Source organism: Neoarius graeffei, chromosome 11 (genome assembly GCF_027579695.1).
Source record: "Neoarius graeffei isolate fNeoGra1 chromosome 11, fNeoGra1.pri, whole genome shotgun sequence".
In the NCBI taxonomy this organism is placed as follows: domain Eukaryota; kingdom Metazoa; phylum Chordata; class Actinopteri; order Siluriformes; family Ariidae; genus Neoarius; species Neoarius graeffei.
Genome location: NC_083579.1, coordinates 60,306,079 through 60,334,000, shown reverse-complemented (window position 1 = coordinate 60,334,000; position 27,922 = coordinate 60,306,079). Strand labels below are relative to the sequence as shown.

General features: G+C 42.1%; 2 protein-coding genes across 11 annotated transcripts in view; both read left to right on the top strand.

Moving 5' to 3' along the window:
* The window catches only part of kiaa0586 (KIAA0586 ortholog), a 175,486-nt gene that overhangs the window by 2,842 nt on the left and 144,722 nt on the right, over positions 1-27,922 (top strand). For all 10 annotated transcript variants that reach the window (XR_009655653.1, XR_009655654.1, XR_009655655.1 and 7 more), the window contains 8 exons: positions 3,831-3,892; positions 4,539-4,605; positions 4,694-4,763; positions 4,860-5,049; positions 8,384-8,593; positions 12,463-12,634; positions 15,222-15,377; positions 19,733-19,856. Coding sequence is in view for 7 of the 10 variants with exons in the window: in XM_060934418.1 (XP_060790401.1) it covers positions 3,831-3,892; positions 4,539-4,605; positions 4,694-4,763; positions 4,860-5,049; positions 8,384-8,593; positions 12,463-12,634; positions 15,222-15,377; positions 19,733-19,856 (1,051 nt within the window). In the remaining 3 variants the exon portion in view is untranslated. The remainder of the gene's footprint in view (positions 1-3,830; positions 3,893-4,538; positions 4,606-4,693; positions 4,764-4,859; positions 5,050-8,383; positions 8,594-12,462; positions 12,635-15,221; positions 15,378-19,732; positions 19,857-27,922) is intronic.
* Positions 20,475-25,214, top strand: irf2bpl (interferon regulatory factor 2 binding protein-like). Its single transcript, XM_060934419.1, has one exon. The coding sequence runs from the start codon at positions 22,473-22,475 to the stop codon at positions 24,474-24,476; it is 2,004 nt and encodes a 667-aa protein (XP_060790402.1). The 5' UTR covers positions 20,475-22,472; the 3' UTR covers positions 24,477-25,214.

Sequence of the window (27,922 nt, the reverse complement as noted above, 5' to 3'; positions counted from 1 at the left end):
GACTGTAGGCCCTGCAGAGTGACTTCCCTGCAAAGCCCGACCATATAAATATATAATTACAAAAATAAATATATACTACATACCATATATACACTTCATAAATATCTATATAAATATATAACTACAAAATATATATATATATATATATATATATATATATATATATATATACACTTCATAAATATCTATATAAATATATAATTACAAAACTACTACATACCTATCCCTGTAAATATAAATATATAAACTATCCCCATAAATAAATATATACCATATACTAAGTTAGTTCTAATATAACAATCAACCCTATTCTATTTATAGATTTATCCCTCATCATCCTCCGTTAACATACTTCCTCTTCCATATACTTGTTTAAAAATATTTTTTTTGTACCTTTTGTTAAACAGATTTATATTTGCACTTTGTTTTATTTCTGTCTCCAGTCTGTTCCATAAAGTCACCCCACAGCTCGATACGCACATGCTTTTCATATTTGTTCAAACCTTTGGTTTTTTTTAAATTTAGTTCTCCCCTTAGATTATATCCCCCCTCTCTCTCACTAAATATTCCTTGTATATTTTTTGGCAATAGATTATTTCTCGCTTTGTACATTATTTGTGCTGTTACATCTGTGAAGATACTCAGTCGTCCAGGTACATAGTAATCTGTGGTTGGTAGAAGAGAGCAACTGGACTTGCTTGAAAAGTCTTGAAGACGTTTCGGCTCTCGTCCGAAAGGCTTCCTCAGTTCTGTCTGTCTAATAGGGAGTATCCAGTATTTATCCTCTCATGGATCATCATAGAATCCGAATCAGAATGCTGATGGCTGCATTGTAGGTGGCTGATAAAAGATGTCTTAGACACCCACCTCTGTTCAGTGATGGTCGTTCCAGGTTGACAAAAATGAACTCATTTTTGTCAACCTGGAACGACCATCACTGAACAGAGGTGGGTGTCTATGACATCTATCAGCCACCTACAATGCAGCCATCAGCATTCTGATTCGGATTCTATGATGATCCATGAGAGGATAAATACTGGATACTCCCTATTAGACAGACAGAACTGAGGAAGCCTTTCGGACGAGAGCCGAAACGTCTTCAAGACTTTTCAAGCAAGTCCAGTTGCTCTCTTCTACCAACCACAGATTGTTTGTGCTGTTCTGAATTTGACCAGATCCATAAATTTCAACGTGTGTGATTTTATGAATAGTGAGTTTGTGTGATCTCTGTATCCTGTTTTGTTTATTGTCCTTATTGCTCTTTTCTGTATTGTACATATCGGCTGCAGAGTGGTTTTGTAGGTGTTTCCCCAGACTTCGACACAGTAAGTCAGATATGGCAAAAATAACGAGTAATATAAACATTCAATTTTTTTGCTGGAAAATGAACAATTGGAACTTGAAAATGTTTTTGTACTGACTTGATAATGTAGAAGTCATAAAATAGAAATCTATAACAAAGTCTGGATGAAAAAAATAGCCAGCCTAAGACTTTTGCACAGTACTGTGTCTTAGGCACGCTGTTTTTTTTTTGGTACAAACTTTGTCATAGCTTTTTCATTTTTTGACTTCTACATTATTAAGTCAGTACAAATTTCCAAACATTAGTTTTCTGGCAGAAAATTAAATGTTTGTATGTCGGTAAAGAAAGCAGGATATAATGTGTGTGTGTGAGAGAGAGAGAGAGAGAGAGACACAGACACTTTTCAGACAAGAAAATATAACAAAGGAAGTTGGCTTTTGCTGCAAATTAAGAAGCAAGTATGACAAAGTGTCCAGAAGAATTGTGGCTAGTTCTGTAAGATGCTCAGAAAACCAACAGCTCATTTCCTTATAAAACTGCACACGTTGTCTGTCTGTCTGCCTGTCTTCAAAGTTGAGGATCAGCGATCCAGGAAACTGTCTGCAAATTTCTCAACTAGCTTTCATGAATTCTCTTGTGTGATTACAGCACGCCAGAGGGACCCAAACCCTCATCTGGTGGCTGGGTACACTTATACATCTTTGGGCAATTTACGCTACGTTCACACTGCAAGGCTTAATGCTCAATTCCGATTTTTTTGTGAAATCCGATTTTTTTGTGAGGTCGTTCACATTAACAAATATATGCGACTTGTATGTGATCCTCAGTATGAACGAAAAGCGACCTAAAAGTGTTCCGCATGCGCATTGCAGGATACGACGACGTCACACGCAGTGAGCATGGCCAGTGTTTACGGAAGTAAAACCGCCCGGTTGCGGTATGACCCATCCAATCTAGCTTGAATAGCTGCATCCCCCCAAATGGAAATCAGCTCCCTAACCTCTGCGTCCTTCCATTGAGAAGATTCAGAACCTTCACAGCCCGAAGCGTCCCTCGCATTGATGTCATGCGCAGGGGCGCAGATACGTTTTTTGAACTGGGAGGGACAAAAAACTGGGGGGGACAAAGCTGCCAGCAAACCAACCCCAACCCCGATATGCCTGTCAAACTTGTTGTTAGTAACCATAGCAACCAAGCTCGAGCTCGCAACCTGTGCAGTCTGCGCAGCTCAACCAACCGAATATCAGTCTTTGTTTTATGCGAGTTGTTGCAACTACGGTATGTATACACTGCCGTGCACCTCAATAAACCGAATGGTAATTAGTCTTTTGATTTTTCCGTGAGGTTTGCCTTATACAAAGAAAGACAGCATAGATGTTTTTTCCTCCCTATAAGTGGGGGGGACCGAACGAGGTGAATTTAAATCTGGGTGGGACGAGTCCCACCCTCTATCTGCGCCCGTGATTATGTGCCATGTTGTTGTAACTTTTTTTGAGAGACCCGCCGCCTACTTCAGCGCAGAATAGTGACGTTTGTGGCTTGTTGATGACGTGTAAGTCGGATGAATGCGACCTGGCGGTTCAGACTGAAGTCGCATATGAAAAGAGCGGATAGGGATCGGAATTGGACCACATATCCAAACGGCCTGGGTCGGATTTGAAAAAATCGGATCTGTGTCGTTCATATTGTCAATAAAAGATCGGATACAGGTCACATATGGGCGAAAAGATCGGATTTGAGTCACTTCAGCCTGCAGTGTGAACGTAGCCTTAGAGTAGCCTAATTTACATGTCTTTGGACTGTGGGGGAAATCGGAGCAACCAGACGAAACCCACACAGACACGGGGAGAACATGCACACTCCACGCAGAAAGCCCCCTTCAGCTGTGAGGTTTGAAACCAGAACCTTCTTGCTGTGAGGTGACAGTGCTAACCACTGCACCACCGTGCCACCCATTGAACCTGAGACTTTTTTTTTAACCAAAAGGTCATCACACCAAATACTGACTTTGTTTCAGTTATTACTGTTTACTGCTTTATAGTATTTTTTTAAAGGTAGAAACATGTAATTTCCTTATTTTTTTTGAAAGCATGTTTGCACAGTAATATACAGGGTGTCTCAAAAAAATGTACTCACACTTTAACTGTCCCTAACATGCTGCCTTTTTTGTGTTGCAGGTGTAATTAATTAATCACAGCATGGCAGGAAATTATCGCACCAAACCAAGAACAATTGATGCATTGAAATTGGAAATTGAAAGACAATGTCGCGATATTCCTAATGACCTGTTTCGTGACGTTTGCGAATCCCTTGGTGCGCGTTATCAGCGTTGTCTGGACAATAATGGTCATCAATTTGAACATTTGCGAACATGATTCTTCAATTACATTTGTGTTCTGTATTCGAAGCTATTCCATTTCACTCGATGTTCATAAATAAAGGTTTTCTCGTCATTCAAAGTGTGAGTACATTTTTTTGAGACACCCTGTATATAAAATGTACAAACGTTTTGTTTTTTTTTTTGTAGTACCTGAAGACCAACATCATACAGCATCAAATCCAGTGTTGGGAGTTTCCAGGAGAAGTAATGTAAGACATTTGATAACAGTATCCTTTTTTTTTTTTCTTTCATAATTTCACAAACTTATTTTCTAAATATCATGAAACTATTACTATATCATCCCGATTAGGCCATTGTATACATCATGATTATCTTTGGAAGGCCATCAGAGCTTCTTATTCCTGATCATTTTCACCCACAAGAACATAAACCAGTTACATTGAGTTAAAATGCAGATACGAGACATTTTACATCAACAGCATTTTTCCTGTGTGTATTAAAATTGTAGTTAAATTTCAACTGACATTATTTGTGTTTGTTCTTATTGTCATGAACTTGAATTAAAACAAACCTTTTCCTGTAAGAAGCACATTAGTGCGACTGGTGTAATTTGAACCTCCTCATTTCAAGTGACTCGTCATTTAGCACTAGAACTATAATTAAATAATAATTATAGGTTACAACAAGTTCAGTAACTTTGATAGATGATGATGTTGATCTCCATAAACATGATGTCATTAAAGAAGATTAAACTGCTCCTACAGTATGGCAAAATATACACTGCTATAAAAGTTGAATTTGATGTGTTTTTTGGATGTAGTCTAGCTTTTGCATTGTTCGTTTATTATTTAAAGATGAAATGACAACAATAACAATGCTCTCTCTTTCTGTTAGCTTCCTAGAAGAGGTAGAGATGCACTAAAAACATCAGTCAACCAAAAACGGGACCAAAAGCAAGAAGGTAGTTTTCGTCTCTACTGTACCTAATGTAACGTATACATGGTGTTTGTTGTATTTTTAATTTTACCAAACATTTGAAAACCTTCCAGAGGAGGATGTGTTAATCTCAAGATACTCAGCTCACGGGAGAGGTGCTGTTGTAGCTGCTCTAAAGCACAGGTGAATTTGGCCAGACTTTTAAGCACTCACATTATCCGTTTCAGGTATAAATGGTAACCATAGTATTTTTTTTTCTTCTTCCGCTGGACTGTGTAGATCCCACAGTGCACCAGTGAGGCAGGAGGTAAAGGTACAGCTGTTGGATGCAGGACATCCGCAAAACAGTGAAACAAAACTTCCTGAGGTGCAGCCTAACACTGCTTTATCATCACGGGATGCTGGAGTTGCTTCAACTGCTGCGGCCATTTCAGCTGCTGCCATTGCAGCCACAGCTCCTCTCATCAAGGTACTGCTCATCCTCCTGACGTTTAGCTGTATTTACATCATTTAAAACTCTGTTTTGCAGTCACATCAGGATAATACGAAGAAGAACAAGCCTTTATTTATCACACGTACACTCAAGCACAGACTTAAGCACACAATGAGATTCCTCCTCTGCATTTAACCCATCTGAAGCAGTGAACACACATGTGCACACACAAGTGAGCAATGAGCATGCACTCGCACATACCCAGAGCAGTGGGCAGCTATGCTACAGTGCCCGGGGAGCAGTTGGGGGTTAGGTGCCCTTGCTTGAGCACTTCAGCCCAGCCTTCAGGCCATGGCTGCCCCATATTAACCTAAAGCCTAGGTCACAACCGGACGTACGTTTTTTTGGCCGTGCGATTTTTGGCGTTTCCCAAATCGCTGCGTTTTTTTTGTTCGTGGAGAAAGACGCACGTTGGCCGCAAGTTTGTCTTGCAACCTGAAAAAAACGTAAGCGCCCATAGAGTTTGTTTGACATGACAAAGAACCTCTGCGGCCAGTCTACGGCTCGAAAATCAGCACGTCACACGCGCGCCCTCCGTGCGTTTCTTGCGTTTTTTGCACGTAGACCGGCTGTAGGAGCACGTACGGCCGGTTGCAGAGATGCCTACTAGTACGGATTGGCCGTATTTTGTACGGAAAAGTTACGTAAATACGATGTTACGGCAAACAGTGTTATTCTGTACATAATTATTATAAAGTCTTAAAAAATTCCAGTGAGTTGTTTTTAAATGTCCAAGCAACTTTTTCAATCCATGCGCGATTCACGGCTAGGCTATTTATTTTTACGACAACCACACATGCTGTGTGTGACATGCGCAGATTCCGCACATTTGTTCGCGCTATTTTCGATACGGTAGAATGGCCGTGCATTACACCCAGTCAAAAGGGCAATGGATACGCGCACTGCAAACTGTGTAGAACTGACATTAACATCACTCATGGTGGTCGCGATGACTGCACGCGGCATGTCAACTACAAAAAAAACATATGGAGTATGCTGAAATGGCGAGTCAGGCGGAAAGTAAATCTGGGGGTATCCAGCAGTTTTTTACGAAATCTGTGGATGAAAAGACACGGAACGTGACCCGTGCTGAAGCGGTGATGGTTGACCTATGCTTGGAGTTGAACTTGCCAATTAGTGCCATGAAATGTGAGTTAAACTTATTCAGTTTCTTTTTACATGTCTGATTTTTATTCACTGAAATATCAAACACTGGCTGTACTTCTTTAATTCAAAGTCTTTTCAGTGTTACAAGTGCAAATGTACATGTAGTATGATCAAAAACAGAATTTTATGATTAGTGCTGTTGGGATTGTGGCAAAAAATTGATCATTCCACTGTTTTAAATGCAATTATAAATGTCATTTTATTCAATGTCTCTTCTGAAGCATTATGCTGAAGTATTTATATATTGGGACATTAAGATAACAATGTCGGACTCTCTTTGGCATGAAATAAGAAATTTTTTTAAAATTTTATTAGAATCCGTTAACAGGTAGAACATTTTGCCAGGTAATATAATACTTTTGAGGAGTTACATTCAGTACCAATGATTGGTAGTCAACCGTAATGTCTGCAAACAGGGAACACTATTGTATTTAGAAAAATGTGATATATTGTATGCTCTAGAAATTTGTTGAGTGGAAATTCAGTTGAGATGGCTGCTCGCGTTTTGTTTATTCAATTCACACAAAACAGTTCTTTTTAATAATTTAAATGTTAAACATAGTGGTATATACACCTCTTTATAATGAAAATGCGCATAAATTAATGTTACTGAAAGTCATTCCAAAATACTGAAAAATGTTTTCAGGAATACTGAAATTCAAAATTTGGGGTAGGCATCTCTGCGGTTGCGACCAAGGCTTAACCTAATACGGTTCTATAGAGTTATTCGATATTAAAATTTAAATATAATTCAGAGTGTGCAGTATTGGTACCAAGTTTTAAGAAGAAAACCTGGCTCTATATTAATTAGGCTAATTTTGGACTTCCTGAACTTAATACAAATCCTCCAGAGGTAGGAAAAAAAAAACCTTCTTTTGGCATAAAGAGCACTCAGTGATTGGTCATGTGAGTGTGATATGATTAGACATCATTGTGGGATTTCAGAAAGCCCTGATGTGACGATCTCAAGTACTGGCTTGCTGATAGAAAACGTTAAAGAATTAAAACCCTAAAAATTGTCAAAGATTACCCTGTGTTCACCTTTGAGTGAAAAAATAAAGATATATGTAGTGAGTGGAATATACAGTTACAATGCTATCAGTGTTATCTACAGTTGTTGGTGTGTGTGTGTGTGTGTGCATATGAAATGACTTGGAATATTATATATGAGATTACACAGTTGCGCAAAATGTGTGGTGATCCTTTTATTATATAAACACATTCACAGACAAAAAGTACCCAAATTTACGCATCATCAATTTCCTCGCGAGTCACATATACAAATTTATGTCACGGTTTCGGTCCTCCATGTCCCGGATGTAGCTCGTATGAAAAATACGAGTGGTGTATTTCCCGGTAAAATACTCCCGTCCATATAATATATTAAGAGAGAATTAATTGGTTAGGGTTTTTTTAGCCTAACTTCCCCTTTATTCGGTTAGATACACTTCACTGAGGCTGTATGGCCTAACTTGAAAACCTATCCCAGATATACAGTATACTTTAGGGATCATCATCATTTTCGCATTTAATCTAACACATTTATTAAATAAACTAGTGATTAAACGATGAGGTGTTTTTGAGCAGGGAAATCTCCAAACTGGAACTGATGATCCCTGATGTATATGGATTCCCCCAAATATGTGCTTCAAGCTCAATGGCATTTCATTGTCATAGCGATAAGACCAGCACCTCTTTGAATAATAGGAGAGAAAAATGGAAATTCAAATTGCACTGTTTTGTTTTTAGCATTTTAAGGTCTTGAGACAAATTATTTGAGCAAATGTGTCGATTTTTATTGTATACATGTTGTTGTTATTATCATGGGTCTGTACAGTTAACTGCCAATATGTACCTGATTATAAGGGACCGTTTGTGGGTCCTTGTTTATGAGGATTAATGTGGAAATTGTGTTCAGGTGATATTTACTCACTGTTTTTATGGCCTCGACTGTAGATGAGAGAGTGGCTGAGGCATGCGGGGCCAACCGTGCTAATTTATTCCTGCCTTCTTCCGTATCCTAGACTGATTACTGTCGTGATTACAATTGTCCTTTGAACCGTACTGTTCTTTTGAATGAATAAAGCGTTCATGAATGAATAAACAGGACAGACTAGCAGTGTGTTTAATATATAATTAACAGGCCCAGAGCGATATGGAGGCTCGTGTGGCTCAGGTGGCATCTGAATTGCGGCGACTCCAGGAAGCCGAAGGCAGAGTGAACAACGTATCAGACAGCAGATCAGGCAGTGGTGCAGACAGAATGGTCCAGCTGCAGGAACAGCTGAATGTACTGACCCAGCAGAGGCTTCAACATCTGGAAACCATCCAAAGTCAACAGCTTGAGCTGCAGGTACAGGGTCCTGCTCACTTTTCCCTTTACAGCGCTCAAGATTTGTGAGATTGTTATTAATTTCTACAACCCCGATTTCAAAAAAGTTGGGACAAAGTACAAATTGTAAATAAAAACGGAATGCAATGATGTGGAAGTTTCAAAATTCCATATTTTATTCAGAATAGAGCATAGATGACATATCAAATGTTTAAATTGAGAAAATGTATCATTTAAAGAGAAAAATTAGGTGATTTTTAAATTTCATGACAACACCACATCTCAAAAAAGTTGGGACAAGGCCATGTTTACCACTGTGAGACATCCCCTTTTCTCTTTACAACAGTCTGTAAACGTCTGGGGACTGAGGAGACAAGTTGCTCAAGTTTAGGGATAGGAATGTTAACCCATTCTTGTCTAATGTAGGATTCTAGTTGCTCAACTGTCTTAGGTCTTTTTTGTCGTATCTTCCGTTTTATGATGCGCCAAATGTTTTCTATGGGTGAAAGATCTGGACTGCAGGCTGGCCAGTTCAGTACCTGGACCCTTCTTCTACGCAGCCATGATGCTGTAATTGATGCAGTATGTGGTTTGGCATTGTCATGTTGGAAAATGCAAGGTCTTCCCTGAAAGAGACGTCGTCTGGATGGGAGCATATGTTGCTCTAGAACCTGGATATACCTTTCAGCATTGATGGTGTCTTTCCAGATGTGTAAGCTGCCCATGCCACACGCAATAATGCAACCCCATACCATCAGAGATGCAGGCTTCTGAACTGAGCGCTGATAACAACTTGGGTCGTCCTTCTCCTCTTTAGTCCGAATGACACGGCGTCCCTGATTTCCATAAAGAACTTCAAATTTTGATTCGTCTGACCACAGAACAGTTTTCCACTTTGCCACAGTCCATTTTAAATGAGCCTTGGCCCAGAGAAGACGTCTGCGCTTCTGGATCATGTTTAGATACGGCTTCTTCTTTGAACTATAGAGTTTTAGCTGGCAATGGCGGATGGCACGGTGAATTGTGTTCACAGATAATGTTCTCTGGAAATATTCCTGAGCCCATTTTGTGATTTCCAATACAGAAGCATGCCTGTATGTGTTGCAGTGCCGTCTAAGGGCCCGAAGATCACGGGCACCCAGTATGGTTTTGCGGCCTTGACCCTTACACACAGAGATTCTTCCAGATTCTCTGAATCTTTTGATGATATTATGCACTGTAGATGATGATATGTTCAAACTCTTTGCAATTTTACACTGTCGAACTCCTTTCTGATATTGCTCCGCTATTTGTCAGCGCAGAATTAGGGGGATTGATGATCCTCTTCCCATCTTTACTTCTGAGAGCCGCTGCCACTCCAAGATGCTCTTTTTATACCCAGTCATATTAATGACCTATTGCCAATTGACCTAATGAGTTGCAATTTGGTCCTCCAGCTGTTCCTTTTTTGTACCTTTAACTTTTCCAGCCTCTTATTGCCCCTGTCCCAACTTTTTTGAGATGTATTGCTGTCATGAAATTTCAAATGAGCCAATATTTGGCATGAAATTTCAAAATGTCTCACTTTTGACATTTGATATGTTGTCTATGTTCTATTGTGAATACAATATCAGTTTTTGAGATTTGTAAATTATTGCATTCCGTTTTTATTTACAATTTGTACTTTGTCCCAACTTTTTTGGAATCGGGGTTGTAATAATGGTTTGAAATCATTCTTATGAGAGATACAGTACTGTGCAAAAGTCCTAGGCATATGTAAAGAGATGCTGTAGACCAAAAAAAATATTATAAACAGCAGTAAGCCATAATAAATGAATCAAAGTCAGTATTTGGTGTGAGCTGACCCTTTGTTAAAAAAAATTCTGTCTCAGGTACAGTGAGTGCAGTTTTATAAGGAAACGAGCTGTAGGTTTTACTGAGCATCTTGCAGAACCAGCCACAGTTCTTCTGGACACTTTGTCACACTTGCTTCTTAATTTTGCACCAAAACCCAGTAGCCTTCATTATGTTTTCTTTTTTAATCTGAAAAGTGCTCTCTTATGTAATATGCTGCTCAGATACTTTTTTTTCCCTGTAACATTTAATTTTCTGCTGGAAAACGGAATGTTTGGACTCTAAAATGTTTTTGTACTGACTCGATAATGTAGAAGTCATAAAATAGAAATCTATCACAAAGTTTGTATACAACCCCGATTCCAAAAAAGTTGGGACAAAGTACAAATTGTAAATAAAAACGGAATGCAATAATTTACAAATCTCAAAAACTGATATTATATTCACAATAGAACATAGACAACATATCAGATGTCGAAAGTGAGACATTTTGAAATTTCATGCCAAATATTGGCTCATTTGAAATTTCATGACAGCAACACATCTCAAAAAAGTTGGGACAGGGGCAATAAGAGGCTGGAAAAGTTAAAGGTACAAAAAAGGAACAGCTGGAGGACCAAATTGCAACTCATTAGGTCAATTGGCAATAGGTCATTAACATGACTGGGTATAAAAAGAGCATCTTGGAGTGGCAGCGGCTCTCAGAAGTAAAGATGGGAAGAGGATCACCAATCCCCCTAATTCTGCGCCGACAAATAGTGGAGCAATATCAGAAAGGAGTTCGACAGTGTAAAATTGCAAAGAGTTTGAACATATCATAATCTGCAGTGCATAATATCATCAAAAGATTCAAAGAATCTGGAAGAATCTCTGTGCGTAAGGGTCAAGGCCGGAAAACTATACTGGGTGCCTGTGATCTTCGGGCCCTTAGACGGCACTGCATCACATACAGGCATGCTTCTGTATTGGAAATCACAAAATGGGCTCAGGAATATTTCCAGAGAACATTATCTGTGAACACAATTCACCGTGCCATCCGCCGTTGCCAGCTAAAACCCTATAGTTCAAAGAAGCCGCAGTATCTAAACATGATCCAGAAGCGCAGACGTCTTCTCTGGGCCAAGGCTCATTTAAAATGGACTGTGGCAAAGTGGAAAACTGTTCTGTGGTCAGACGAATCAAAATTTGAAGTTCTTTATGGAAATCAGGGACGCCGTGTCATTCGGACTAAAGAGGAGAAGGACGACCCAAGTTGTTATCAGCGCTCAGTTCAGAAGCCTGCATCTCTGATGGTATGGGGTTGCATTATTGCGTGTGGCATGGGCAGCTTACACATCTGGAAAGACACCATCAATGCTGAAAGGTATATCCAGGTTCTAGAGCAACATATGCTCCCATCCAGACGACGTCTCTTTCAGGGAAGACCTTGCATTTTCCAACATGACAATGCCAAACCACATACTGCATCAATTACAGCATCATGGCTGTGTAGAAGAAGGGTCTGGGTACTGAACTGGCCAGCCTGCAGTCCAGATCTTTCACCCATAGAAAACATTTGGCGCATCATGAAACGGAAGATACGACAAAAAAGACCTAAGACAGTTGAGCAACTAGAATCCTACATTAGACAAGAATGGGTTAACATTCCTATCCCTAAACTTGAGCAACTTGTCTCCTCAGTCCCCAGACGTTTACAGACTGTTGTAAAGAGAAAAGGGGATGTCTCACAGTGGTAAACATGGCCTTGTCCCAACTTTTTTGACATGTGTTTTTGTCATGAAATTTAAAATCACCTAATTTTTCTCTTTAAATGATACATTTTCTCAGTTTAAGCATTTGATATGTCATCTATGTTCTATTCTGAATAAAATATGGAATTTTGAAACTTTCACATCATTGCATTCCGTTTTTATTTACAATTTGTACTTTGTCCCAACTTTTTTGGAATCGGGGTTGTAAAAAAAATAGGGTGTCGAAGACTTTTGCACAGTACTATAGTTCAATTCACGTTTTAGCTTTATTTTTATATTTTTATTTATTTGTTGTCTTTCTATTAGAACCGTCTCTTGGGCTCTGCTCTGGATGCTGTAACAGCACGTACCATCCCACCCTCACAATCCACACATCACACAGGCTCTGGTGTAACCCTGCCAGAGTCTGTACACAGGCCAGAGTTCAGCAGGCTTCATGTTGTGGAAAACGCTGCTGCAGGAAATTCAGGATCGGCAGGTAGGATTGTAGGCATTCATTAAAAAAAAAGCAGTCTACAATGTTTATTATACCAAGTATTATACCCTTCCTCTGTGGAGTTTCGTGTTCTCCTCATACCTGTGCTCTGGTTTCCTCCCACAGTCCAAAGACCTACGGATTTGGTCAACTGGCTACTCTAAGGCCAAGTTTACATTAGACCGTATCTGTCTCGTTTTCTTCGCGGATGCACTGTCCGTTTACATTAAACCGCCTGGAAACGCCGGGAAACGGGAATCCGCCAGGGTCCACGTATTCAATCCAGATTGTGTCAGCTCCGGTGCTGTGTAAACATTGAGAATACGCGGATACGCTGTGCTGAGCTCTAGCTGGCGTCGTCATTGGACAACGTCACTGTGACATCCACCTTCCTGATTCGCTGGCGTTGGTCATGTGACGCGACTGCTGAAAAACGGCGCGGACTTCCACCTTGTATCACCTTTCATTAAAGAGTATAAAAGTATGAAAATACTGCAAATACTGATGCAAATACTGCCCATTGTGTAGTTATGATTGTCTTTAGGCTTGCCATCCTTCCACTTGCAAGTGGTAAGTGACGCGCATGCCCGATGTGCACTAGGATCTCACACACAGCGGCTCAGTCCCAAATCACTGCTCGTGCACTTCACTCGTGCACTCTGTGAGCTGCGCAGGGCCGGAGTGCGCACCCTCCAGAGGGCACTCGCTGTTCAGGGCGGAGTGATTTGGAGCGCAGGATGCCTGCGGAGCCAAGCGTATCCGTGTATTGGTGTTGCTGTGTGCACGCGAATCGTGTATTGGCATTGCTGTGTGCACGCTAATCGTTTTAAAAACGTTAATCTGATGATCCGCTGATACGGTCTAATGTAAACCCCACCTAAATTGCCAATAGGCGTGAATGTGAGGGTGAATGGCTGTGTCTCTGTGTGTTACCGCTGTGATAGATTAGCAGCCTGTTCAGGGTGTACCTGCCCCCCACCTCTCACCTAATTTCAGCTGGTTCCAGCTTATCAGCACCCGCAATGCATAATAGAAGAAGAAGAAGCCATTATTTGTCACATGTACACTCAAGCACAGTGAAATTCCTCCTCTGCATTTAACCGATCTGAAACAGTGGACACATGCATGCACACACAAGTGTACATGAGCAATGTACTTGAAAAAAAAAAGATATCTTAGCAAGTGAAAATAACTTGAAAATAGTTGAATCGATCTAGCATTTCCTATTAGAAGAATACAAGACATCAATTCTGAGGTTATTAAACCTAGTTTAAAACCTTTCTTTTTTTTCCTTTCTTTTTTTTGGACGGCACGGTGGTGTAAGTGGTTAGCACGGTCGCCTCACAGCAAGAAGGTTCTGGGTTCGAGCCCAGCGGCCGGCGGGGGTCTTTCTGTGCGGAGTTTGCATGTTCTCCCCGTGTCTGCGTGGGTTTGCTCCGGTTTCCCACACAGCCCAAAGCCATGCGGATAGGTTAACATGGGACGGCCTTGGGCTGAGGTGCCCTTGAGCGAGGCACCTAACTCCAGTGCTGTTAGCATGGCTGCCAACTGCTCTGCGTATGTGTGTGTGCTCATTGCTCACGTGTGTGTGCGCATGTGTGTGTTCACTGCTTCAGATGGGTTAAATGCAGAGAGGAATTTCACAAGTGTGTGATGAATAAAGTTGTGCTTTCTTTCTTTCTTTCTTTCTTTCTTTTTCTTTCTTTCTTTCTTTCTTTCTTTCTTTCTTTCTTTCTTTCTTTCTTTCTAGTTCTAGATTGCAACCAACTTATTCTGTGTCTTATCAAGTAAAAATATCTGTCCATGCAGCAAAATAATTTCACTAGTATTAAGTCATTTTCTCCTCAAATTCAGTTTTCAGTTTTTTGGAGTGTGAGCGCACACACACATACCCAGAGCAGTGGGCAGCTACGCTACAGCGCCCGGGGAGCAGTTGGGGGTTAGGTGCCTTGCTCAAGGGCACTTCAGCCATGATACAGAGTGAGGGGAAAGTGCTGTTCATTCACTCAACCCTCCTCATGTTTTCCCTGCTAGTTCTGGGAATCGAACCAGCGACCCTTTGGGCCCAAGGCTGCTTCTCTAATCTAGATAAGAAAATAACCTAGAATAAAAAATGTATCAATGAAGTTATTAGTTTTCAGATCATCTGATATGGGCGGCACGGTGGTGTAGTGGTTAGCGCTGTCGCCTCACAGCAAGAAGGTCCTGGGTTCGAGCCCCGGGGCCGGCGAGGGCCTTTCTGTGTGGAGTTTGCATGTTCTCCCCGTGTCCGCGTGGGTTTCCTCTGGGTGCTCCGGTTTCCCCCACAGTCCAAAGACATGCAGGTTAGGTTAACTGGTGACTCTAAATTGACCGTAGGTGTGAATGTGAGTGTGAATGGTTGTCTGTGTCTATGTGTCAGCCCTGTGATGACCTGGCGACTTGTCCAGGGTGTACCCCGCCTTTCGCCCGTAGTCAGCTGGGATAGGCTCCAGCTTGCCTGCAACCCTGTAGAACAGGATAAAGCGGCTAGAGATAATGAGATGAGATCATCTGATATTTGCGTTTTCACTCTTTTTACTGCCCCCCCCCCCCCCCCCCCCAAATCTAGTTACCCAGGAGCAAAGCAGGGATTCTCTGAGAGGAGGTGGGAAAAGTCCGTTAGAGATGCCGGCACCGCGTAATGTCATCCCCAAACCCACCCACTGGAATCGTGCGGCCTACAGCAAACAGAACAGAACACACAAACCTGCACAGACAAAGCACGGTGGGTTTGACTTGCTTGCACTGCACTCTTTAAAGTATGTACTGAGAGGTAGAGAATGGAAGTGAAGACATTACATTCCATGTCTGCTTGATTAACTATAGCAGAGCTGTGTGTCCCGGGCATGAATTTACCAAAGTATCTTCTTTCCAGTTATTTTTTGTCACGACTGGAAAAACGTCATGTTCTATGAGTAATATAACCGTGCTTATCACAGTGAAGATGATAATACTACAGGAACCAGCTGGAACACCATCTTCCACCGAAAAACCATTCACTCTGAAACCACTTGATGGCAGTAGCACCATCTCCAATTTCTGCTCCATGAATAAGCGAGCAGAGAGAATGGAGGACTGAACAATTGAGTTTAATCATGTTTTTTTTTTTTTTCCACTATGTATTTTTGAATATGCATATGCAACAGTGATTTATAACATATGCATCTGTGTATGAATTTCAATATGTTCAGGACTGTCTCAGTTATGGAGGTGGAAAAAAAACCCAGCATGTGTGTTAAATTATCTTAAGATAAATAATTGGTTGGATTTCAGGATATAAACCATAAAGAGCACACACAATCCAGCTATTCCTTTTATGATTCATTACTGTGTTTCACTGAGCACGTGCTTCTCAAATAAGTGAGATTATTTTATATGCATATGAGGCAAAACGTGCATATTTTCAGACCCTTTCTGTGCATTCAACACGTTTGGATCATTTTGCATCTTGTGCTTCTTCCTAAAGCAGTAATGCAGAGGATTGAAAATCATGTTGATTAATTCCTTACAAATTGTTCATTAACCCAAAACGGTTGTCTCATTTATACAGCCCATATATAGACACAGAACAGATCTTTGTGATTGAAGGTTCATAGCTGTGTCTTGTGAAGTAAACCTAATTATGGGTGAAACATTTGTGTTCAACAAGGGCTGCTGAGCAGCTGTGTAAATACGGACAGTTGGTGCAGTTCGTCTCGGGCATACTGCCTTGTTTTCACGACAGGTTATTTTTAAAAAAACCTTGAGTGTTTGCTCGAGAAGCTCAGGAAGCTCGACATGCTACTGCAGGCTGAGCAGGTGACACTGGATATAGACTTTCAGTTGTTAGCTTCAAACGACAGACGCTAAAATTCAAGCCATATCAAACGAGCATTTCTCAAGCCCACTATGGAACGAGGCTGGGGAAGCATCTCGGCCAAGCGTCTTTTTTTAGCAGGTCGTCTTTCTTTTATTTGTTCATTCCTGCTTTCTTTCCAGTATAGGTGTAATAAAGGTGCTGAATACCCAGGGCACAAATCATTAGCTGTGATTTGGAAATTTTTTCCTTTAAGTTTTTTTTTTTTCTCTCATTCTGATATAGGATTACTTCACCAGAAACTGCAGAAAAGGGTGCTCACATGCTGGGATGTATGAGTCATATTTACTGTAGGCTGCTGTCGTATAGCTTGTGAGAACTATCTCACCATCACTGGTCAGTTAGTTTTTCTGTACTTGTCAAGGTTAGTTGAGAAATCCAGCTTAAGATGTCTGTTGTTAGTGACGCCATTTTGTCGCTGGTGCGCGCTGCCTGGTTGTCATGGCAACCCTGCTATTTCTGCGGCTGGATTGCTCTCTCACCGTCCCCGGCTGTCAGACTGCTCTCCGTAAGGCAATGGGCTATTTTTAGTTCTACTGCCTTTTGTTTCTCAAGCATACCATCAAAACCCACATTAAATCCATGCTGGGGGATGAGAGCTGGGGTAAGCGTACAGTAGTCGGTGTACATCTCGAGGATATTTTTAATATCCAAGCATTAGGGGGAATATTCAGAGCTGTTTTAATTATCGAAGGCCATGCAGTGTAGATTCCGGTTTCTATTAGCTTCTATGTAGTTTTACATCAACAAGCACACCTTGTATGCAAGTTTTCTAGAAACTGTACACATAGCCAAAGCCTTGAGCAAGTCTTTCCATTGCTAATGACTGTTTCCTAGCTATAACCTAAGCAGACCTGATCCTTGTCAGTCGTTTTGACTTGGATAAGGAACATACAACCAGTGGACGCGTTAGTATTTATTTAGGCTGAAGCAAAATAGTGTTTTGGTCACATGATGAAATAGAGCAGGATCTGAAAATGATAGTGATCTTAAATAAATACTAGTCTTGACTAATACCGATGCTAGTAATATATGTAGCTTCCTGTTATTATATGTGGATATTGTAGAAGTTCTGTCTAAGCTGAGTTCATAATCTATAAATGGAAGTAATGAATGGATTAGTCATCAAGTCTGGGTTAAAGTAGATCACATTTCAGCACATCTCTGAGTCACAGGATCTGCCCTTATTAAGGATGTCAGGCGTGGATATAGTGTGAGCTGAAAGAGGAAGGTCCATATTTAAAGGATATAAAGTTACATTATCTGAGAGCGAGTTAAATTTATCTTTCCTGATTAGCTACTTTGGCTTGTATCTCTGCCTCGTATTGTGAATGCGCACACGTACTTGTGTGGATATGTGTCCCAGAGAATGTTTCAAGAGTTGCCTCATTATTTTGTGATTACTTCTGATAGTCAGTGACAACAGTGTAAAAATGGCAAAGAGTTTGGATATTTTTTAAAAAGAAAACCTTTCCTCACCAGTCCCATATGTAATGGGATGAATAGTAGAGAACATCTTGGTGTTTTGTTTTTTTTTTCCCCCAGCTGCCATGTCACCCAGAGGGGCTTGTCTACTTTCCACTGAGATGCCCTTTGTGAAATAAATGGCAGACTTTATTATTAGCCTGTTCTCTTACCTGCCAAGACCTCTAGCACTGCCACTATGCCCTGAGGGGAGCGAGTGCCGTGCCATGCATCACACCACAGTGAAGCACAAAACGGCTTTTCAGCTCCTCAGGACGATCATGCACAGCTGGTTATTCATGAACCGTGGTAGAGTCTATGCCTATTAGATTGCCATGTCTGTTGTGGGTTTTGTTCTTTTCTTATTCTACACTCCCTGCGTCTTTCAGCTCCATTTCCTCTAGTCTATTTTGCAGGCCATTGTGCTCCTAGCGGACTGCAGTATTCTTTCTAACCCTTTGGTCCTGCTATGAGCTGCCACCCCTTGGGAAGGTGCCAGTTTTGTGCTAATCCTTGTCTATTGTTTGCCTGTCTGTGTTTGAAATAATTGTAAAGGCAATAGAAGAGACAGCCACTTGCTGTTGCTATGAGTCCACCACATTCCAGCTGATGTTTTGCAGCTGTAAACACAGTTTGAGTTTGTTCTCACCCAGCTGCTGGGAAATGGGGCTGGAATCTGTGCTAACAACAGCAACCATCACACGAAGATGATGGCGCTGAGGGACCAGAGGCTTGTCACAGTGTGAGAAGGAAATGACATTTAAGTTGTAAAATCGAAAGGATTGCTGCTATTTTTTTTTTTGCATTCATTTCACATTCTCATGAGAAAACTGCAATCCAATTACAGAAGTATTTGCTGGCATTGCATGTTAGTCCAGGCAATTTCAGCATAAAACATGCAACGAGAAATTAATCCTATTGTTGCATGTAACGTTATCTAGTAAGGGGTCATTGCGTTTTTTTTTAACGGTCATGTCCTTCATTTAGAGGAAGCTCAGTACAGTTGTTTTAAGAATGAGGACGCCTTTGTTAGAAGAGCAGTAGTGTGACCTAATCTACATTGTTAAACTGTGTTCATTATGAAGTTTCCAGGCCTCCGGTTTCCTTTCTGGTTTTTCCTTGTCTGCCTTCACTGATTGTCAAACACTTATGTGTGGAGGAAGAGCCTGGCATGATGATGTTGTTCTTGTAGGAGGAGCCCCTTTTAAGGTGACTTTTTAACCTTGAGGAAATGATTACTTTCAGGATCTCCTTGGGAGCCAGGGTAATGTTTTTGGAGGAGCGAGAAATCCTTTTCCCATGTATTTATATAGCTTTGTTTTCTTTTGTCTGTGTTCAGTGCTGCAGGGGAACATTCCTCTTACAAATCTCTTAGGGCTGTAATGGGCTTTGGAATCTGACCAGAGTTATATTTTGCCCTCCCTTGACAAACATCTGTGTGATGAAGTTCGTGTTCACTAACGGAGACTTTTTCCCCATTTACAGTCACTTCTTGGCTGGTTGTAAAAATAACAACTTCACCAGCAGCATTCTCACAAATGCCAAATTTAGGCATACAGAAAGCTGCATAGGTTATTAACACATTTTATGAATGCTAGAGCTGGTGATCACTGGAAATTTAGCGATTTTGGTTGCAATGCAAATCTGTGATGAATCACTGTGTGTATGTGTGCTCGGACTGAGTAAAATGCTGAGTGAGGCAGGTGCGTGCTGCTCAGGCTGATTGAGCCTTTTTTTTTTTTTTTGCTTTCTCTCTGCAGGAAATGGCAGGCTGCAAGAACAGACCTCTAACAACCAGAAATCTACAAGAGACACAGCACAGCCTAATGGAGTAAGGCAAGTTGCCATAGCAACAGTCAATGACAGCCAACCAGAGCATTCAAGGTATTGACAAATCTTAAAAAAAAAAAATTGCTTGGTCTGTTACGTTGTATTATATATTGTATGGGAACATATGCACTAAAGTTTATTATATTATAGTCAGGAGATATTTCCCTGATTTCATCATAGCATTATTGCACTGTTTAATACTGGTAGTCAATATTGTTTCTGTATGCTCCTCTAAGAGTGTGCTAATACCAAAACTGGTATTGATCACAAATCCAACTTTTGATTTTGTTCACCACCTTTTATTTTATTTAAACAATTACGAAGGCATCTGTTATATGTAACTGGTTTAATGTTTTATACTAAATTGAGTATCAGTGCATATTTGTGCAGTAGCATAGAAGACTGTGTGGGGGGGAATGGGGTTTGGGAGAGACAAATAGTTCTGGACTATAAATAACTACAATGCGTGTTCTTGTGTCTGAACTGCAGTCTTGTCAGGGTGACACAACATGCCACGGACCAGAATACTGATGTCGGTGGCCACTCTGTAGGTGACTGTGCAGTGTGTGTGTGTGTGATGCAGGGGGAGAAGTTTTCCTGGTATTGTGAACGTGTCTGTGCTTTGTTGTGCCATTTGACAAATTCATCCATTCCTTTTCATACATAATCTTTTATTACATAAGCTCAGGAAAACACCATAATAAATGAACAGGAAATAAACTGTGGCCTACATCAGTGATGCTACCAAAGAAAGCATTCTGGTTGAATTCTTAGCTTTTCATTGCCTTTTTTTTTAAAGTTTGATATACAGTCTGTACAGGAAATGTGACTGATGCTGTAATCATTGTGCAATCCTGGATAGGATAGCTTAAGTGTTCAGCATGATATTTAGTATGCAGCTGGCAAGAATGTACTGCACAAGCCCTGTTGGATCTGCTTTCAGGCTGCAGTTACTGTTTGAATAGTGATCTCTGTTTGAAATATATCTGCGTAATTATTGTTATATTAACACACTTGGCCACAGACATTTTAAAAGTAAGGAAACATCAGCACCTAACTGCCTCGGCTGAGCCTCAGCGAGATCGAAAGGTTAAATTCTTTCCAAGACATTCTTAAAAAAAAAGAGAGAAAGGCAGTGTAAGGGAAAGTCATACATATGCAGCTTACTGAGCAGTCTGTATTAGATACGCGCATATAAGGAGCCCAAGGGAGGCAGTAACTCACAGAGTTGCTCCAGCAGCCTCTAGTCCCCATGGCAACGGCAGGCGGCCTCTATCAGCTCCATCTGAGAATAGGTAAAGTAAATCTGCATGCATTTGGCTGCCTGCCAACGTCTCAAATGAAAGAGCACTTTGAACCACTGCCAGGCTTGGAGGAGGAGAGGGGCCTGTCAGGCCTGCTTAATGTTGGCAGTTTGTACTTGGCAAGGCTTGCCTTTCCCAGAATCCCTCAGTCTGGCAAGAATCCAGCTGCTTAACGGAAGCTGAGAGTTAACCCCTGCGACAGGCCTGGGGAAGGCAGAACACTGAAAACTTTCCGCTGTGTCTGAGAGAGAGAGAGAGAGAGAGAGAGAGTGATCTGTATGCATGAGAGTACTGCAGGGATGGCAAAGAATCTCTCAGGGAGAGAGAAGGAAAGCAAAATATCCTGCATTGTATGTACACAGAATTAGACGCTGCAGGTTACTGCAGTGAAAGTTTCTGCCCAACACACCCTGCAGGAGCTTTTCTTTCTTTTTTTTTTTCTTTCACCATGTGAAAATGTACAAGCAGCAATTATAATGCTATGCAAAATTTTATTTTCATGACGTCCTGTGCAAGATTCCCTGAATTGGTAGCTGAGATAGATTTACTGCCAAAGCCCTTAAATAGCTGTATTTGTAGTGACTGATTACAGTCCAGTACAATCTCTGGTACCATGTAGTACATACTATAAGTAGAAAGGGAATACTTTTTTAAGCACTGTACTATAATACCATGCATTGCTTGATTCTAAAAATATTAAAATGTCCATATATATATATATATATAGGCTTAAAGTAAACAGGGAGCAATTTCTATCTCTATAGAGTATGTAAAAGGATTGTGAGTCGAACTCTCATCCACTGGACTGGGAAAAAGTGCGATGGTATTTGCTGATGTAAGCACTTTTTTTTTCCAAATCTCCTTCTTAAATTTTAGACTGAATATTAGTGAATTAAAAGGCACCCGGCTCGTGCTGGTGTGTGTTGGGGGAAATGAGACCCTATAAACTGTTCATATTTTCTAAACGAAAAAAAATTGGTCAGTGTGTGGTGTGGTGTGTTGCGGGGTCCATTCAGAAGATGTGTAGGGAGTGGTTGGAGCATGCGCGCTCGGACAGCAACAAGTGGCATGTGTCGATTCGGAACGGAGAAGAACTGCGGAACGTGGTGCTGACGTCACCGGCCCAGCCAGGTGGCATTCCGAGTGGAGCGCGCGGACGTGGAGGCACAATCAAAATTCCAACTCCGCACGCGAGGCAGAATGTGAAGCGCGCGCCTGGAGTCACGGTCCCGAAATCGCGTCCTTCTGCACAACAAAGCTCCGACTCACAGACCGGTTGGGGTGTTTTTTTTTTTTTTGAGAAAAATATTTCCTCATTTCTTTATAAAGACCGAAAACAACCGATCCGAGAGGGGAGGCATTCAACATGTCTTCTGCACAAGTCTCCTCGTCGAGGAGGCAGTCGTGTTATCTCTGCGATTTGCCCCGCATGCCGTGGGCTATGATTTGGGATTTTACCGAGCCGGTGTGCAGAGGCTGCGTGAATTACGAAGGCGCGGATCGGATCGAGTTTGTCATCGAGACCGCGCGACACCTTAAACGGGCTCATGGCTTCCAAGAAAGGAGATCCCCGGGACCAGCGCCGCCGCCCACAGTGAAGGCACAGGCAGCCATGGCGGCTAAGGAGACGGTGCAGCTGAACCATGTGGACGCCTCGTCTAAGCAGCAGCAACAGCAGCAAGGGCTCGAACGCTACTCCTTGAGCACAGAGAGATCGCGCTTCGATTACTCCAGCATCGGGGCGCACACCGGACGCCTCCCGAACGGACTCGGAGGACCGAACGGATTTCCCAAATCAGACGACGGGCCTCCTGAGCTGAACCGCCAGAGCCCGAACTCTCGCCGAAGCCACGGCCTGGTCACGGTTCCTGGGCAAATGAACGTGCCACCAAATCTGCTTCCGCAGACCATGCTGAACGGCCCTCCATCAGCAGCCGGCATTGCGCAGCACAGCATGGCCGGCAGAGCCCCTCCAACAGCCAGCATGAGCACAGCTTTGTCCATGGCGTCGCAGGCGATGTCAGAGCAAGGTAAAAGACCCGGTTCCGTGTCCAGCACGGACCAAGACCGCGATCTGAAAGAGAAGCAGCGCAACGCAGAGGCTTTAGCTGAACTTGGCGAGAGTTTGCGGAACAGAGCTGAGGACTGGGCGAGCAAACCCAAGATCGTAAGGGAGACCCTGATCACACTCTCGAGCTGCACGCCCTTTGATGTAAGGTTCAAAAAAGACCATTCACTCTCGGGCAGAGTGTTCGCTTTCGACGCCGTGTCTAAACCCGGTATGGACTACGAGCTGAAAATATTTGTCGAGTACCCGAGCGGATCCGGTAACGTTTTTTCCAGTGCGTCCGGGGTGGCCAAACAAATGTATCAAGACTGCATGAAAGACTATGGCAGGGGGCTGTCTTCTGGCTTTAAGTATCTGGAATATGAGAAGAAGCACGGTTCTGGAGACTGGCGACTGCTGGGCGATTTGCTGCCCGAGACTGTGCGGTTCTTTAAGGAAGGACTCGGTGCTGAGATGCTGCCGCAGCCCTACATCGACGCCAGCTGCCCGCTGTTGCCTTCGGCGCTCGTGAACATGCCGCGCGCCATGCCGTCCTCCAGCGCGCTCAGACCGGGCATGCGCAAGCGCAAAGCGTCGCCTGAACCCGACTCAGCCGAAGGCGCGCTCAAGCTCAGCGATGAGCAGCAGAGGCAGCAGTGGATAGCCAGTCAAAGCGAAGCGCTGAAGCTCACCATGGCGTCAGGCTCGTTCGTGGCCTCGCACGGTGGCCCTCCGCCCCTCGGGCCCGTGCACTCGAGCCGAGCTACACCGCCCGAATCGGCTCCACAGAACGGACAGTCGCCCATGGCTGCGCTCATGTCGGTGGCAGACACGCTGGGCAACGCGCACTCTCCAAAAGACAACAACTCCGTGCACTCCACCACGTCCACCAGACACAACAGCAGCAGCCCGGTATCGCCCGCCTCCGTGTCGGGACAGAGGCGCTTGGCTTCCCGTAACGGAGAGTTAAACATGGCCGGGACACCGTCTCAGTCCGCGTCTCATCAAAACATGGAGCAAGCGCACCCACAGAACATCCCCGACTCGCCCATGGCCAACAACGGACCGCTGTGTTGTACCATTTGTCACGAACGCTTAGAAGACACACACTTTGTGCAGTGCCCCTCCGTTCCCAACCATAAGTTTTGCTTCCCGTGTTCACGCGAGAGCATCAAAGCACAGGGGGCAACCGGCGAGGTGTACTGCCCCAGCGGAGAGAAATGCCCCCTGGTAGGTTCGAATGTGCCTTGGGCTTTCATGCAAGGCGAGATTGCGACCATTTTGGCCGGGGACGTTAAAGTGAAAAAGGAAAGGGACCCCTAAAATGATTATGCTTCCCGAATCAGAAACGTAAATCGAGTCGAGTATATTATATACATTTGTTGTGAATAACTGACAAAGTAGTCCTATGTACAGAGACCCTTCTTTCCGTCATATATTTCAGTGTTTTGAAACAAAGGTACAGTGTGATGTCATGGCTAATCTGAAGGAGGAGGTTGTTGGGTCGCAGTGTATTTTGGTGGCAGTGTTAACGGTACGGTGGGGAAGCACTTTGCGCTCACGTTTTTATTTGGGCTCATGCACTTCTTTTAAGGTGATATCCCCCTCCCTCCCTTCCTTCCTTCCTTCCTTCCTCCCTCCCCTCCCCACCCACATATAAATCCGGATTGTTACCGGTGATATTTTGTCCTAGTTACCAATGTAAACAGGAAGGTGCGAGGCATGACTCGGTTTATAGACCTTTAGTGGGCATTTTATTTTATTTTTTTTTGTCTTTTGGTCTCTTTATATTTTTGACGTACTTTATACACACACACACACACACACAAAAAACAACCCAGTGTCTCACTTTCATCTCGTGTTCTGAAAGTACAAATATAGTTTCCTACGTGTTTTTCATTCTCCTTCCTCTTGCTTTAAAGGTGCACGGATGCTTAAGAGTAGAGCAAAAATACTGTACATGAACTTAAATGCTCTGTTTGTTTATACATTTCTGTAGTAACAGAAGACTTGTAACGTGCCTTGGAGCTGAGTAAATTGTAATAAATTCATTGATATTAATATATTTGTCAAGTGTCGGTTTGTTTGGTTTGACTGTTTCCCCATGCAAGGTTCATATGGGTTTATTTACATCCAACACATCTTTTAAAACTGAGAATTGTAGTGGCAAGCAAGTGTGGCTCTGCTTTTTGGTGAAGCTAGAAGTTCTGCAGAAAAATACCCTTCAGTCATTACTGTTTGTGTGTGTAATGTGGTTAATATTCATTGCACAGGAAAAGCACTAATATTTTAATTTTATATATTTTTTTGTTATTTTATGTTGAGCTTTTTATAAAGTTGCATTTTATAAACATGATTTGCTCTAAAAGGACAGGTTTTTATTTATTTTTTTAACTTTTTGACCTCAGAAGCTTAAAAATCCCACATTTTCTTTCTGTTATGATGGACAATTCTTAACTCGATTGCATTGAACGTAATATAATTTGACACGTTTTACATTTTCAGTCACCTTGACCTAAAAATATACTTTTAATGCAATCAGCACAACTCTGACAAAATTAGGTCTGTTTGTTTGTGTATGTATGTATGTATGTATGTATGTATGTATGTATGTATTTAACAGCAAGGCTTAACAGTGTGAGTGTTTAAATGCAGCTCGCTTTGCCATCATGCATTTAGGAAGCCTGGCGTTCCCAGTGAGAGCCATCCAATCTATTTCTGTTGCAGTGACGCTCTTGTTAGTGTGCATCTTTTTCCTGTTATGCTTGCTGCAACAAGTTTGAGTAATTGACATTCATTTTATATCAGATCAGTAGTGTTTTATGCATAAATTCCATCCCTGTAGTATTTATAGACTAATCTGTTCTACCTGTCATTGATGTTCTAGCCTATGCTGAAAATTACTGTTTGTGCATGTGTGAATGTTTTGTGCAAGACAGTGAAGGAAAGTGCTTGCACATGCCTGAGATGCCCTCAGGGAAACATTCCTCGTTTAGAATTCAGCTGGCGGTCACGTGAACCGTCAGTTGTAATCTTGCATTGGCTGCCGATAGGAGGGAAACCAGTTGGTGCGTGGCTGTTGCCATGACTCAAGCTAATGCTCTTTTTTTTTTTTTCCCCTTCCAGTGCCTCAGACAAATGGTTGGTAGCACAATTCCTTCATGGCAATTAGGCATGAGCGGGCCTCCAGACACAATCACAAAGGGCTTTAAGGTCAGAAAGTATTGTATATGCCAGGACATCTCACCTACAGACTTCTCAGCTTGAACTCTACTAAAGCTACTCGTATCATTTCATATCAAAGCCTGCTATCCTGTACTGGTTACTTACAAATCGGGAAGCATCTGAAGCACTTAAAATTATAAACTATTAACTGGTGTAGTCGGTTAATACATTAGAACAACAACAACAAAAAAAGTCTCAATCTTGATTTGTGGTAAACATTGCACGTTGTTCAGGTTGACAGTTTTCCTCTCAGAGTGCTGAATAAACTGGAATCTACCCATCTGTGACCTAATCAGAGCTTTGTGTTATGAATTGAGCATAAATTAATGGTGACTCATGGTTAGGTAACTGGATAAAAAAAAAAACGGGAAAGGTCTGAAATTACTTTTCTTCCTGAATAGCATGGATATTTTGATTGTGTACATAGTGTAGGAGATTACATGTGTCTCGATTGCATGCATTAATACATATTTTAGTATTTTTCAGGTGGCTCATTTGGGAATACTTGTAAGCATCCTAACTTTGAATAGCGACAAGAGTTTTCCCCCCTATTTTGCACTCTTGGTGTAATGCTTCAATTGCAGTGTGGTGATCTGTTTAGTGCTGTGCTTATGGAAAGTACAGTCGGAGATGTCATCTGGAGTGGTGCATTGCAGAGATGGGGCACCACCTGGCTTATTAGTTGGAACTAAGGTGTGGTGACTCGGTCAGGACAGACTGCCTTCTATTGTCTGTATACTGATTAAGATACCAGCGACTGTAGTAACAGTATCCTGGATTTCAATGTCCTGCACTTGCAGTATGCATAGTAAAGAGAAACACAACCATCTCCAAGACACTCCACCCCTGAAAAGGTGCTTGTTTAGTGTCTGCAATCTGCATGACTTCAGGAAACTTAGTGCTTCTGCAGTATTTGCATTTTAACAAGGGTTCATTTGGGATTTCCAGTCATTAGCATGTAAGTAGCAGCCTTTGTGCATCACTTTTTCACTCTCAGGATTTTTTTTTTCCTCTGTAGCAGGCGTCACTCGTACTTTTACCCACAGTGGCCTAATGAGCATGCCGTCTGTTCTTGTCAGTACTTGTTACTGCTATTGGGAATGACCATCAAAGGTTTTGGAGGATCTCTTGGAATAGAGCAGAGAGAGTAAACCTTTCGGTCCTCTTCTTTCATTAAGCTGCATGTTATTTGTGCTGGCAGCACACTGAATACCTGTGGCTCATCTTCAAATTGTCCCAGAATAGTTTACATAACAGCAAAACTCTGTCAGTTAGCAGTTGGAATAAATGCCTTTTTTTCTAATCCTGTTCTTTCTCATACAACTCCGCTCTAGCCAGCCTGTTTTTGGCTTGTTAGGTTTCTGGGTGCGTTGTGAAATCACTGCAGTCTGTTCCCCCTCCATAGCCCAGGGAAGCCTCCTCCCTTCCCCCAACACACACACACACACACACCCCTCCCTCATTGTTTCTCCCTCCCTCTCTCCATCTCCTTCCTTCTATACTACGAGGGAGAAGTTTCCAGGGGATAAAAATACAGCCACCCC